At 44.3% G+C, this 15,258-nt stretch overlaps 2 protein-coding genes across 2 annotated transcripts in view; one reads left to right on the top strand and one right to left on the bottom strand.

Moving 5' to 3' along the window:
• The window catches only part of LOC141612964 (putative disease resistance protein RGA3), an 87,041-nt gene that overhangs the window by 36,390 nt on the left and 35,393 nt on the right, over positions 1–15,258 (top strand). The gene's annotated exons all lie outside the window — the stretch shown is intronic.
• Positions 10,741–11,583, bottom strand: LOC141612962 (uncharacterized). The gene is made up of 2 exons (XM_074431710.1): positions 11,194–11,583; positions 10,741–11,109 (listed from the first exon to the last, which is right to left on the bottom strand). Exons 1-2 carry the CDS (start codon positions 11,581–11,583, stop codon positions 10,741–10,743), a joined length of 759 nt encoding a protein of 252 aa, XP_074287811.1.

Genomic DNA, 15,258 nt, shown 5'->3' with positions numbered 1-15,258 from the left:
CGATATTTTCTGAATATGTCGAGAATATCATGGAGGTGTTTATGGACGATTTCTCCGTCGTAGGCACCTCATTTGATGGTTGTCTAGCAAATTTGGGTAAGGTCTTGAAAAGATGTCAAGAGAGTGGTCTAGTCTTGAATTGGGAGAAATGTCACTTCATGGTGACATCCGGGGTCGTTTTGGGTCATGTAGTGTCAAGTAAAGGCTTGGAAGTTGATCAAGCCAAGATTGAAGTGATCAAAACCTTACCCCCTCCCACTAATGTGAAAGGAATTAGAAGTTTTCTTGGGCATGCCGGTTTTTACCGGAGATTCATTAAGGATTTTTCTTTGATTGCCCGACCTTTAACTTTGTTGCTTGGAAAAGATGTGCCGTTTGAATTTACTAATGAGTGTTTGGATGCATTCAATAGGTTGAAGGAAGCTCTCGTCACCGCTCCAATCATGCAACCTCCCACTTGGGGAGAACCTTTCGAGTTGATGTGCGATGCTAGTGATGTAGCGGTGGGAGCGGTGCTTGGACAAAAGAAGGATGGCAAACTCCATGCCATATATTATGCAAGCAAGACCTTGGATGAAGCTCAATCTCACTACACCACCACCGAGAAGGAGCTTTTGGCGGTCATATATGCCATGAACAAGTTTCGCTCTTATTTGGTGGGCTCTAAGGTAATTGTGCACACCGATCACACGGCGTTGAGACACTTGCTAATCAAGAAGGAGTCAAAGCCCCGCTTGATTCGGTGGATACTATTGTTGCAAGAGTTCGATATCGAGATTAGAGACAAGAAAGGTGTAGAAAATGTGGTAGCCGATCATCTTTCTCGGCTACTCCATGTCAAGGATAAGGATGGATTGCCAATTGATGACACATTACCGGATGATCAACTATTCGCACTAGCTTTGATGGATACCCCGTGGTACGCGGACTATGTAAATTATTTGGTATCCGGGGTCATCCCACACGGTTATGATTCCCATAAGAGAAAGAAATTCTTCCATGACCTTAAGCAATATTTTTGGGAGGAACCGTGCCTCTACAAAGCTTGTGCCGACGGGATAATTAGAAGATGCATCCCCAACGAAGAAGTCCAACCCATAATCTCTCATTGCCATGACATGCCAAGTGGAGGGCATGGTAGTTCACGAAAAACCGCCGCGAGGGTGCTCCAATGTGGATTCTTTTGGCCTTCCCTATTTCACGATGTGGCCGCCTACGTCAAGAAGTGTGACAAGTGTCAAAGAAGTGGTAACATTTCGAAGAGGCATGAAATGCCAATGAACTACATACTTGAGGTGGAGGTATTCGATGTATGGGGCATAGACTATCAAGGCCCTTTTCCCTCATCAAATGGGAATGAGTATATCCTTGTGGCGGTGGACTACGTGAGCAAATGGGTGGAAGCAATCCCAACAAAGACTTGTGACGCAAAATCAGTGACCAAACTCATGGAGACGATCATATTCCCACGGTTTGGAGTTCCACGAATTGTGATTAGTGACCGTGGAACTCATTTCCGGGAAAGGACTCTTGATGCTCTACTTAAGAAACATGGGGTGCAACATAGGCGGAGTCTTGCCTATCACCCACAAGCTAACGGCCAAGCCGAAATCTCTAACCGTGAAATCAAGATGATCCTTGAAAAGACCGTGAGCCGGTCAAGGAAAGATTGGTCTACCAAGCTCAATGATGCATTGTGGGCTTACCGGACCGCTTTTAAAACACCAATAGGAACTTCACCGTTCCGGTTGGTGTACGGGAAGCCATGCCATTTGCCGGTTGAGTTGGAGCACAAGGCTCATTGGGCCATCCGACTACTTAACTTCGATTTGAAAAGCGCCGGGGAGAAGCGGCTACTTGACCTCAATGAGCTTGAAGAATTCCGGCTAGAGGCTTATGAGAGCTCTAGGTTGTACAAGGAAAATACCAAAAGATTTCATGACAAGGCTATCATTCGGAGAGAGTTTAAGGAGGGGGAGTTGGTTCTCCTCTTTAACTCAAGGTTCAAGTTGTTTGCGGGGAAGCTCAAGTCTAAGTGGTCGGGGCCCTTCACCGTGGTCCGCGTCTTCCCACATGGTGCCGTTGAAATTTCCGATGGGGATCAATCCTTCAAGGTGAACGGGCAAAGGCTCAAGCACTATGTTGCCGGAACCCCTATTATCAAGAATGTGAGCTCCATCGCCACCTTTATTCCAAATTATTGATTGTTATTCACAACTCCGTCGAGCCTACGACATTAAACAAGGGCGCTACATGGGAGGCAACCCATGCATCTTTGTAAATAACTTGCATTCTAGACTAGTAGTGAGAGATTTGGAGTCGTATTTTGTCCATTTGTATTAGTGACGGAGGTCACTTTTGAAGAACACAAGTATTATTTTCGTTGACCCGAAATCCCGACATCATGCGTCGGTGTAATTGAGGAAAACATGAATCCCGGGGTCAATGAAAAAGCTCAAAGTTGAGTTGAAGAAAAATTGAGCAAATAGGAAGAACACAACAAAAATTAGCTGTATGTTGTGTTTTGCCGGTGGACCGGCAGCCGGCTTGTCCACCGGTAGCGAGGCCAAACTAAAATTTTGAAAAATTGAAGTAAGGGTGTGTTTTGCCGGTAGGCCGGCAGCCGGCTCACCGGCATAGCACACCTGGCAAGATGAAAAGTTGAAGCATTGATGATTGGGAGTGTGTTTTGCCGGCAGGCCGGCAACCGGCCCACCGGCAGGACACACCTGCTGACTTAGAAAAACTTTGAAAATTGGTGAAAAGGAGTGTTTTTTGCGGAGGCGACAACCGCCCACCGGCGGGACACTCATGTATTGAAGCCTGGGGAGTTAATTTTGAGTGAGGAGAGTGTTTTTAGGTAGGCGGCGGTAAACTCACCGCATAACACGCCTGGTATTTGGGAAAATAAGATGAGAGGAGTGTTTTGCCGGTGGACCGGCAACCGGTTTGTCCACCGGCAGCGAGGCCAAAATTTTGAAGGAGAAATTCGAAAAATAGAAAATGAGGGAGTGCGTTTTACCGGCAGACCGGCTGCCGGTTCGCCAACCGGCAAAACGCACACGCAGACCATCAAAATAAACCCGAGAATCCCCTTTCTTCATTTCATTTCCTCTTTCTTCCTTCTTCATTCCTCCATAATTTTCCCCCTTTTCAACCCTAACTCCATTAAAACTCAATCAAACTTCCTCCTACCTTCACCAATCCACTCCAATCATCAAGATGGCCGGAAGAAGAACGAGGGCCGACATAGCAAGGGACCAAGAAGCATTGATTGCTCGAGCGGCGACCGATACATACCCCGATCCGGATTTTCCCACTGTCGAATTTACCACACCTACGCAGAAGGGTAAGTTTATTCTCTTTAAAAATCGTCCCCTCACCCCTACTAAGTTCCTTCATCATCCGTCTTTGTGTGCCATTGGGATTGCTAGGGAGACGGAAGCTTTGTTTGCGGGGTGTGGTATGAGGGGAATATTTACCATGCATGAGTATACTTACCCTCGGATCACATGGGAATTTTTGAGTAGTCTTAAGATTACTAAGCACCGGTCATCCGGGATGGTGGCTACCCTTAGCTTTAGGCTCATGAACCGGGAACATAATATTACTTTGGGTAGGTTGGCTCAAATTTTTGGGCTGGAAAATGCGCCGTCGCATAACCCGCCCGCTGATTTTCACTATTCCCGTGTTTGGAAAGCGATTTCGGGCATTGATGATCAACCTGGGCTGAAAAGGCCCGCGATGAGTTGCCACAATCCCGTCATTCGGGTGTGGCATCGATGTATGGGATGCACCGTTCTTGCGGTAGATGAGCCATGGGTGTTTAGGACCCACGAGCTTGAAATATTAGGGTCCTACTTGTTCACGAAACCCACCCCCTTCCGAATTAATGTGGCTCACTACCTCGCCCTTAACCTTTCCAAAATTGCAAGTTCTCCGGGGCACAAGGTCCCGATACATGTGGGTGGCATGATCACCCGAATTGCCCGTAACATGGACCGTCCGGTTGACCTTTCCACGATGAATTGGATAGCCGGGGACACCTACTTGACAAAGCACTACATGACCACCAAGCTTGAGTGGTTCAAGGTGAGCCCCCTTGACGATCTTGAATATTGGCAAATCAATCATAAGAATTCAATCCGGCTTCCAAATGTTACCGCAATCAAAATTGAGAAGGATAAGGAGTTCTATCTCCTTGATATTGAACAAGACCCCCCCACCGACCAACCTCCCCCTAATCCTACTCGTGTTTATTCACGAGACCGTCGGGTGGTCACTCCTTCCACCCTCCAATATCAAATGCCACAAACTCATCAACCTCCTCCGTGGCAATTTCAACAAGGTGAGGCGTCCTCCTCGACCCCTCCTCCCTTGCCACCTTCTCTCACCGAGTGGATGGAGAGGATGGACATTGCCACGGCGAAAGCCGCTAGTGAGAGGGACGTTTTGGGGAGGAAGTTGGACCGTATTTATTATGATCAAGCCACCGGTACGTACCCGGTCTACGACGACTTTTGTAGACGGGAATACGTGCCCTTTGATGCCCCTCACCCCTCCTATTTTACATGGCCCGACGGGAACTATCCCACGGACGGGAGTATGGTCCACGGAGGTCTAAACCTCCAACCGGACTACTTTGCCGGCCCTATTTTTCCCCCTCAGCCCGAGCGTGGCCCGGAGGGGCACGACGCCCATTGGTTCGGGGCCCGGCCCTATTTTGCTAGTGATGCGGGTGCGTCGGCATCGGGTGGTGCTTTCACGGGAGGTGATGGCGGTGTGATGAATATGAGTGGGGACTTCACGGGAGGTCTTATGGGAGACGGCGGTAGTGGAGGTAATTTCACCTTCAACCCCGATGATTTGATTCAAGGCTCCGATTTCACAACCGGAGATAACAATGATGAAGATGATGATGATGAGATGGGGTCTTAGTCCCCAAGTTGATGGTTTTTATCCTCCCTTTTTCAATCCAAAGCCTTTGGTATGCTCCTCAAAATCAATCCAAATGACAAGTACGATCTCTCCCTTTTATCCAAATTTCTCATTCATGTTTAAATTTTTCGCATGCATTTAGTTGATAAAGCATTTAGTTGCATCATATAGGATTGCATTAGATTTCAATTTTGTAATATATTGTCACATGTAGTAATTGCATTCACTTAGAATAAATTGCATTGTCATTTAAATTTTGCATATAGAATAGAGCATGCATTGCATTTTCAAAATAAAAACCAACTAAAAATTGAAAAATGACCAAAAATCACCAAAAACATGTTATTTTCTTTCACTAAATTGCCCTCCCATGTCTATAAATAAGTGTGGGGAGGGCCTAAAAAAAACAAAAACATGCTTTTAATTTGAAATCCCTCCACACATTTATTTCCATTTGGAAATTATGTAAATAAATAAGTGTGGGGAGGGAGTTCTTATATCAAAAATCAACAAAAATATGTCTTTTTAATTTTTCAAAAACAAAAATCACAAAAACATGTTATTTTCATTTCAAAAAAAATTAAAAATACAAAAATATGTTTCTTCCTTTTTCTTATTCACTCCCTATGCTTTTGTCCATTGAGGACAATGTACATTTCAAGTGTGGGGAGGGAAATATCCACTTTGTGAATATTGTTTATATTTGTTCATATCATTATATGCTTGTAAATTTGAGAAAATTCAAGAAAATGCCTAAAAATTGAAAAATTTCTGAAAAATTCAACAAAAAATTGCATTGTATATATATGTTTTGTCTAACCTTTGGCATGGCACATTGACCACTTGAGGCAAAAAGGAGCTTGAAGACCGCTTGGTATAATCCTTTCTATCTCTCACTCCTTTTTACTATTCTCTCTTTTTGGCATCTTGGATATTTTGAAGGAGAATGGGAATTTTGTTGCTTTGGGTGTCTCTTTGGGAGACCGTTTGGATTTGTTGGTGTTGATGTGCTGCTAGGTTTAGCCAATTTGTTGCACGTTTCATTTCATGTTTGTTTAAATTCCCGCATGCACTTGTTCACATGTATATACTTGTTGCATTTCTTTCTTTTTGCATTGAGTTTGTAAATAAATTTTTGGGAAAGAACATGGTCAAGGGAAGGGAACCAAGTACCCCCATGATGAGCTTATGTGCCCAATTGTGCCTCTCCCCTCCTCGTGACCCGCACCCGTGGCCTCTTAGTTAGCCGAGGAAGGAGGGCTTGACCAATGAGTCTAGACCGATCTTGCGAGACCTAGGGCCGTAGACTAGACCTTTGGCTCGACTTAGCTACTCAAAGGTAAGGGTAGAGCCTCCTAGGGTGGGTACATTCATACCCCGCCCTCATCTAGGTTCGAGAGTAGGTCTCCTCGCGAGGCGTGTCACATCATTACGCACAAGTGTGTCGCATCGTCCTTAGATCATGAAATTGCATTACATTTTTGTGCATATGATTTGAAGCAAAAATCAGTTTATATGAACCTCACAATAGCCAAATAGCCTTGTTTTATTCCCTACATTATCTCCCTTTTTGATTCACCCCCTTTTGAGCCTTAGCCTTTTCGTTGGCAAACCCACTAAATTAACTACATTCCATAAACACCTTTCCTAAATCAAGAATTGGTCGGTTTTGTAGTTGTGTTGTAGGAGGTGATTTGGGGCATAGTGATGGATAGTTCACATATCCGTTTGGGTCGGAACTAGGTATGAATTTGGCATCATATATAAATAAGAGGTTTTGTTTAAAATATAAAAAAAAAAAAATAGAAAAGTGAAAAAGTCATGAAAAATCAAAAGAAAAATGAGTTATGTTGTATATATTTGTTTGTTGTCAAGAAAAAGAAAAAGGCGAGCAACACCCCTACTCATCATTTAAAGGGGTAGAAAAAGCCGTTGCTAAATAAAAAGGGGCAAATTGATGTTTTTCCAAAAATGAGTCGGGTCTACACATTTTTTGCATGGCTTTGGAAACCGAGTCGTTGTTACGGTGTAGACGTTACCATTTGTTGAAATAAAAGGAGTTTTATCAAATTTTTCCTTCTTGAGTTGGGTTTATGCAATTTTTGCATAGTTTTGGTCATCATTACTATGTTAGGGCATAGACGTGTCTCATGTGTTGCAATAAGAGATGGGATGTGATGTGTCGACTATTCTTGATTTGAGCTCCACATGTCCAAACGGTGCTTGCACCAATCCCGTTTCGACCCTCTCCTTAGCCCCGTTGTAACCCTTGCTTCATGTCTTGTGCATTTTTCCATTGTTTGCATTTCATTGGACATAGGACGGTGTTACACATTAGATTGCGGGCACGTTTTCGCTAGTCGAGTTAGTTGAGTGATTTTGGTTACTTTTTGTCACAAAAATCACCTTGTTCTTTCATTGAGTGACGAGTGAAAACCGTGAGGATGTCGTTGCCTTGGTCCCCTTAGTCATGGGTCCTATGGTTGAATCTTGTGTCGGTTTTGTAATTCTCGGCGGACTTGCCCCTTCTTCCCTTTCCCCGCTCTTGAATTAGTTTCTTGAGCATTGGTCACACAAGGGTTGCTTTTGTCACATTTAGGGGGTTGGCACCCCAATTGGCACTTCTGAGACGGTACTCCCGACCAAGACCGTGTTTTGTTATTTGAAAAATTCGGCCACTTAGATGAGGAAAGTGGATCATTTGGTTAGATGCATTCTATTTGTTGATTACATGCTTTCGTGATGAATGTGTCGAAATTTTTTGTAGCAAGACCCAACTTGCCTTGCAATAGGGCACTCTCCCCTCATGGGTGTCAAATTGTGAGTTGAAGGGGCGTTGAGTGCGCTAATACTCGATCGGTTTAAGTAGTAATTTAGTTGAGTGATGCTTATATTGTGCATCCACTCTCCATATCTATTATAATAATGCTTTGTGCATTTGGTTTAGGGACTTACTCGGGGACGAGTAAGGTTTAAGTGTGGGGAGGTTTGATATACGATTAATTTACCTCTAATTCCCTCTTTCTTTTATGCATACCGACTCATATCGAGTCGGTTTCGGGTGTTTTTCCTTGCGTTTTGTGCCCAATACCCGTACTTGTTACCTTGTGCATCCTTTTGTAGGAAACGACCCAAGTATGGAGAATTCGGGGCAAGAAAGGCACCCCATTGCCTTTACATGAAGAAGAGGTGAAGAAATGCTGAAGAGTGTGTTTTTTGCGAGGCCGGCCGGTCTAGCCACCGGCAAAACACACCCCAGAGAATGACTTAGGATTTTGAAGAAAAGATTGAAGAGTGTGCTTTGCCGGCAGGCCGGCAACCGGCCCACCGGTAAAGCACAACAGGTGGAATTAATTGGAGAATTTGGTTAAAAACAAGCTTGGCCTCGCTGCCGGTAGGAGCACCGGCAGCCGGTCAACCGGCAGTTCACACATCCAAAGTTCTGAAGAGTGTGTTTTTTGGCGGCCTGCAAGAACTGCCCACCGGCAAAACACGAATGCCAGATGTTTTTAATTCCTTGCACGGTTTTGCCGGCAGGAGCACCGGCTGCCGGTGCACCGGCAAAACGCAGCAGACGGGATTTTGAGCTTTTCTTCCTCTTTTCTTCCTAATTTTGTACAAGCCTATAAATACCCCCTCTTAAACCCCTTTGTACACACAACCCTAGATCTGAATTATTTCCCTTTCCAAGTTTCAAACTTTGTTAATTATTTCACTAATCTTTCCCTAATTAAGCTAGTTCTTCAAATTAATTTGGGTTTGAATTTGGTTTTGTAAGAAGATTGAAGGATTTCCTTCTTTATTTTTCTATTCCAAATTCCTCTTTTGCATTTGTGTTGGTATTAATTCTCTCCCTATTTTCATTTGTTTACATTTTGTTCTTCTTTCATGTTTGTTGATTGTTTATGTTAAATTGTTGTTGTTGTTTGTTTGTTGTTGTTATTTCCATCATTGTTCATCTTTTTATTGTTCATCTTTCCTTTGTTTCTCTTTCATTTGGTTCATACTTGGATAGTTGTCCTCAAAGACTTAATCTTTGAGTTGATTTGGTTAAAGATTGCATCTTTAGGTTTAATCACCCTTGTTATTAGTTTAAATCATCTTTCTTTACTACTATTGTTGAATTGTTGCATGTTTAGTAGTAAGATTCACCTTCCCACCATGTTTGTGACCAAAGTTTCCATCTTTATTGTTTATCTTGCAATTAGGACCATGATTAGTGAGTAGTCTTCCACTAAGGCTCGGTTTGACCCAACATGAGTAATTTCATTAATTGAATTTCATAAAGGCTAATCATTTGGGGAAATTGGTGAGGGTAGTTTGGAGGAATGATTTGGTTTATGGGTTGATTTTGGGTAGTGTCGATTTATAACCCTTGTCCACCAACGAGAGTTGGTTAGGTTGTGATTTGGATACCCGGGATTTGACCCTATTGTTAACCTTGGTTGAGACCGAAAGGGAGAACCGGGGTAGGACACCTCTAAGCTAGCGTTTGAAATCGACCCTCGAGAGAGGGAGTGGGATGACCCGGGAATTGATGGGGCTTAATGACCTTAGCAAATATCAGACTACCTTGGGAAAATGCATGTTTTTGGGGTAGTCGGGTATTGAGCTAGGGATTCCGACCTTCGAACCCGAGAGGGGGGTTGGTGGGTAGTGCTAGCGTCCTATTTCGAACCCGAGAGGGGGGTCTTAGGCGAATTAGAGCCGTCACCTCCTCACCTAACTACCCTTGTGATTAGCCTAGAGATTTAATTATGTGGAATTGCGAATTGTTTGGGAAGAACCGAGTCTTAGGCCTTTAATTATTTGATTTGCAACTTATTTCTATCTCTCTCACTTTTTATTATCTCGTTTAATTGCATTTCTTTCTATTTTGTCTAGTTTAGTTATTGGATAAACAAAATTCCCTTATTGCCGACTTAGCTAAACATTAGGATTAGAACAATTAGTAGTCTTCTCAAACTCCTTGTGGGATCGACCCTTAATAGTGTACAACGATAAAATCGTGCACTTGCGAGGTATAGCTTGATACCATCACCCTTGCTCAGGCTTCGCGAGTAATGGTGGCGTGCTTAGGTAGCTTTTGAGTTCGGCGAATGCTTTTTCATGCTCTTTAGTCCATTCGAATTTCTGACTCTTCCTCAATATATCATAGAATAGTTTGCACCTATCCGAGGCCCTTGATATGAACCTATTTAGGGCCGCCACCTTTCCTGCTAGCCTCTGCACATCTTTTGGCTTCTGGGGTGATTCCAGTTGGAGTATTGCTCTTATCTGCTCTTTGCTTGCCTCAATTCCCCTCTGTGTTACCATATACCCTAGGAATTTTCCCGAGGATACCCCAAACGAGCATTTGGATGGATTGAGTTTCATTTTAAACTCCCTCAATGTCTGGAAGGTATCCGCCAAGTGCTCCATGTGCATTTCTGCTTTTTTAGATTTTACCACCATGTCGTCAATGTATACTTCCATGGTCTTTCCTATTTGCTGCTTGAACATTTTATTTACCAACCGTTGATAGGTGGACCCGACATTCTTTAGGCCGAAGGGCATGACCTTGTAACAATATATGCCCCTCTCTGACATGAATGCTGTTTTCTCCTGATCTTGTGGATGCATCTTGATTTGATTGTAACCGCTCCAGGCATCGAGGAAAGTGAGTACCTCATGTCCCCGATGGCGTCCACCATTGCGTCGATATGCGGTAGTGGGAAGGGATCCTTGGGACAAGCTTTGTTTAGATCTGTGAAGTCTACGCATACCCTCCACTTACCGTTCTTTTTGGGTACCACTACTACGTTAGAGAGCCACTCGGGTAATAAGCGACTTCTCTAATTTTATCTGCTTTGCCAAGAGACTGTCCACTTCTTTATTGATGACTTCATTTCTTTCTGCCGCGAATTTTCTTCTCTTCTGCTGTACTGGGGTACAGCTTGGGTTTACGCTTAATTTATGTGAAATAACGGATGGGTCTATGCCTACCATATCATTGTGGGACCAGGCGAAGCAATCCATGTTGCTCTTGAGAAATTGAATCAGCTGGTTGCGCAGTTCTTCACTGCAGGTGGCCCCAATCAACACTGTTCTATCCGGGTGCTCCTCGTCCAGGCGTATTTGGTCCAACTCCTCTGAGGGAGGCTCCTTGTATTCTGCCGAGGTGCCCCGGTCCTGTAATTGCTATGAGGGGAGCTTGGTTGTAGCTTTGAGGGCTTGGGTATAGCAGTTTCTGGATTCCTCTTGATCTCCTTTTACCGTAACTGTGCCCCATGGGGTTGGGAACTTGAGACACTGATGATATGTTGAAGATACTGCCTTCATTTGATGCAACCACGGTCTTCCCAGTATCACGTTGTAGGTGGTTGGACCTTCGATGATTAGGTATCTTACTAGTTTATTAACTCCTTCAATATATGTTGGGATGGTTATCTCACCTACTGAATGCGCAGTCTCTCCACTAAATCCCACCAGTGGCACATATTTCTTTACCAGGTTCTCTTTATCGAAACCCATGGTTTTGAGGGTTTCGAGCATGATAAGGTTCACGGAGCTCCCTGTATCTACCAATGCTTTCCGTACAGTGCAATTGCCGATGGATAATGTTATGGTCAAGGCATCGTCATGCTGTTCTGCGCCGCTTTCCATGTCGGTTTCATAGAAAGTTCTTGGGGGTAAATTGCTCGCTTACTCGTACGAGGTTTGGATGACCCCCTTTACTCCCGGTGGCTTTCCTCTTCGCGGCGGAATATGTCAAACCTGCTAGCTCGGATCCGCTTTGTTATCACGTTAATAATCTTTGTGCATACGGGTGGGAGCGGAAGGAAGTACGATTTCTTTGCTTCTCTTCTGTCCTGCTTGCCCCCACGTGATAACAGGTGGTCCAAGTTTCCTTTGCGTACCTGGAACTTCACCTCCCTCCGCAATTTGTAGCAATCTTCGGTCCTATGTCCTATGTCTTGGTGCCATTCACACCTCTTCTTCTTTGTCTCTCGTCGTCGTTTGGCCTATCCTGAGTGGGTGGCTTTGGCCATCTCACCTGGTCACCTGGGTTTCGAGTGCTTTCAACAACCCTTCCATTCCGTGTTGAATCCGTATTCGAGAAAGCTTAGGAGGGTGCGGAGAATCGTCAATTTCTTTGAGCTTTTACGCTACCACTGCTAATATTGGGTCTTGTATGGCTTAATTTTGTCATCCTTCTTTTAAGTGCGAATTTCGCTTGTCTTGTCGAAGCTCTTTGTACCCTTTCTAGCCTTTGTATATCTTCTTCCAATCTTAACGCTGCAGTAGCTCTCTGTTGAACTTCCTCGAATCTCTCACAAGGATACATAGTTAATTCTTTGTAGAGGTTTGACTCCTTATCGTGCCCCGCCTGAAGGCGTTGATAGCGGTGGACATATCGCGACCTCGTATTGAGACTTTTTGCGTTGAACCTAGTGACGTAGTCCTTAATTGATTCCCCTATCTCCTGAACGATCCGGTACTGAGTCACTTGGCCGCTTGGGTGTTCTGCGCTCCGCCGGAGAACTGTTGGTTGAAAGCGTTGACCAAGTCGCGAACGATGATATGGTTTCATTAGGTAGACCGACGAACCATTGTAATCTTTGCTCGGTTAGGGTTGAACCAAATCCCTTACACATACATGCCTCTTTTGAGGCTCCCGTGGCCATAGTGACCATCATCTTCTCGCTTGAATTGGTGATGTGATCGCAGGGTGCGTGGTTCCATCAAAGAGGGTCATTGTTGGGACGCTAAATCCTTTTGGTAAGGCCTTTGTGGCTATATCGTCGAGTAAACGGTGAATCGGCGTAGCTTTTACGGGTGCAGCCATCTCCATAGGCGAGAGGCATACGGGGACCCTCCCCGAGGAGGCTTCGTAGTTCGGTGCTGCTTTGTTCTATGTATGTCTCTCTTCCGGAGGGTCGCCGATGCTCCCTGTGGTGGTGTCCTGCTCTTTGTACGAAGTTCCGCTGTTCCAGGCTTTCTGTTTGGCGTGCCTGCGATGTTGCTGCCACCGGAGTGTCTTCCCAGGTATATTCGCCTTGATTCGTAGCTAGCATCCTGGTTATTGGGACTGCAATTGTGGCCCTGCTTTTCTGCGGTCCCTACCTGACGTGGGTGTAGGTTCTGGTGCCTTTGGTTCCTCATCGGTGTTAGTGCCCCTAGTCTGTTGGGACCAGGCCTCCTCGTGGTGTGGTGTTCCTTCCATATCCCGGACTGAGTGGTACTTCGCGTGGTAATACCCGTGTCGCGCTTCGATCCCTACTTTCTGACGGCCTTCCAAGTCTGTCCTCTTGCATCCCGGGGGGCTGGGTGGCGGCCTGGTTCCTTAATTCGTTGATGTGTGCTCGGAGGAGGTTGTTGTCCTCCTCCATCCGGGATCTCATGCTTCTATTCTCGCTCTGCATAGTCCTGATGGTTCTGGCTAATGTGTCCAACCCGCTTATCATGATGCTGGTAGGACTCGGAGGTGCCTGAATATGTTGCCTGGGCTGTGCACCCCTTTCTGATTGCGGGATTCCCTGCTGTCCCTGGGCGAATCCTGGATCTTTGATCTGAGCCTTTCCCGAGGATGGGCTTGCTGCGGTTTGGGAACTCTGACTTTGCTTGGCTGCTTGTATCTGAGCAGCAGTGGTGATTTTACCCGAAGTTGTACGTGCTACTGCTGCTGCTGAGGGAGATGGTATTTTGTGTTCTTCTTTGAAGAGGCGGCTTTGTGTTCTGGTGCGCCGCCGATGTTGCCTGAGGTTGTTTCTTTGTGTCCGGACATGTTTTGATTGTCGAGTAGATTGACTAACGAAGACGACCACTATGCCCCACGATGGGCGCCAAACTGTTTTGGTAAATTTCTACCAATTTAAGGTTAAAGTGGTCTTAGCGTTAGGTCAATATTGCGATTTATGTGAACGTCGTATGTTTTCCTGTTTGAACGATGAATGCAATGAACACAAGCAATTTTGGTGACGCGGAAAACCCGATGTGGGAAACAACCGCGGGGGGAGACGGAATCCCACCAATATTTTCACTATAATTCGAGAGGAAATACAGTTCTTATGCTTGCTATGAATGCTAAAGTGTAATTCTTGTATATTTCGATCCCCCTTCTTCTTTGCATTGAGGCTCCTTATATAGGGGAGGTCGAGGAGCTAGGGTTTCTTACTTCTCCTCCAAGTTATTCCTAATTTCAACAATGGGTAGGTTTCTCCTTTCTTCGGGTCTCGCAAGTTATTGGACTCTCACAAGCTTCGTCCATGTGGATCAAAGCCCACTTCCTGCGTTACTCGCCGATGCTGGCACCCCGGCTCCCTGGTATCCTACATCCCGCGACGCTCCCAGGCCTGCTGCCCCAAGTCAGCCCATATCCATATTTTGGGCCTAACAACAATCCCAAATTCTTGTTTAAGATGGGCATACTTTTTTAAATTTAAGATGGGTCGAATAAGATATAAACGATAAAAGCAAAATGTCTAGGTACTATCATTATTTGTCTTATCTTTTCACACAAGGTGTTATTTAACCCGTTTTAATCTTAAGATGTTAACCTAACAAAATTACTGGGAGACGGTCTCTCAAGTAGTCTCATGAGACCTACTGATCATAAATTTATTCATTGCCAAGATATACAGTATTTAACATGTAAAAGAAATTGTACTCCATAAAGAAGTCTACTACACAACTCCCACAAATATTTGTGAATCACTAGACAACATCAAAGAAAGGAAATTATTTTTCCAATATACAGAATGATGACTAAATTATTACACTCTTTAAATTCTTATAAGTGTTAGGCTCTGTTTGGCAAAACTACCTAAAAAGGTAGCTGAAACCTGAAAAGGTAGCTGAAAACTGAAAAGCTAACTGAAACCCGAAAAGGTAACTGATAAGGTAGCTGAAAATTAGGAGCTGATAAGGTAACTGATTATATAAAAATGTGTTTGGCAAACTAGCTGAAAATGTAGCTGATTTTGGTAAAATGACGTAAAAGGATATGAAAATTATTTAATATTATAGAATAAAGGGGTACAAAATGGAAAATAAGTCATTTCAGGTATCTGATTTCTCAAATGCTACCTGAGGTAGCATTTCATTTCAGGTACCTTATTTGACCAAATAAGCTACTTGTCAAACACTTGCAGAAAAATCAGGTAGCTGAAATTTTGGTCAAATAAGCTACTTTTGTCAAATAAGCTACCTGAAATGTCGTGCGAAACGGAGCTTTAGGCTATGTTTGGCAAGGTATTTAAGGTAACTGATTTGACCAAGCAACCTGATTTGACTAATATTTCAGGTAGTTGTTTTACCTGATGCTGTTTGGTAAAGTAA

The sequence above is a fragment of the Silene latifolia genome, chromosome 11 (assembly GCF_048544455.1).
Source record: "Silene latifolia isolate original U9 population chromosome 11, ASM4854445v1, whole genome shotgun sequence".
Lineage (NCBI taxonomy): Eukaryota > Viridiplantae > Streptophyta > Magnoliopsida > Caryophyllales > Caryophyllaceae > Silene > Silene latifolia.
The sequence above is the reverse complement of the archived record's forward strand: the minus strand, read 5'-3'. Positions and strand labels throughout refer to the sequence as shown.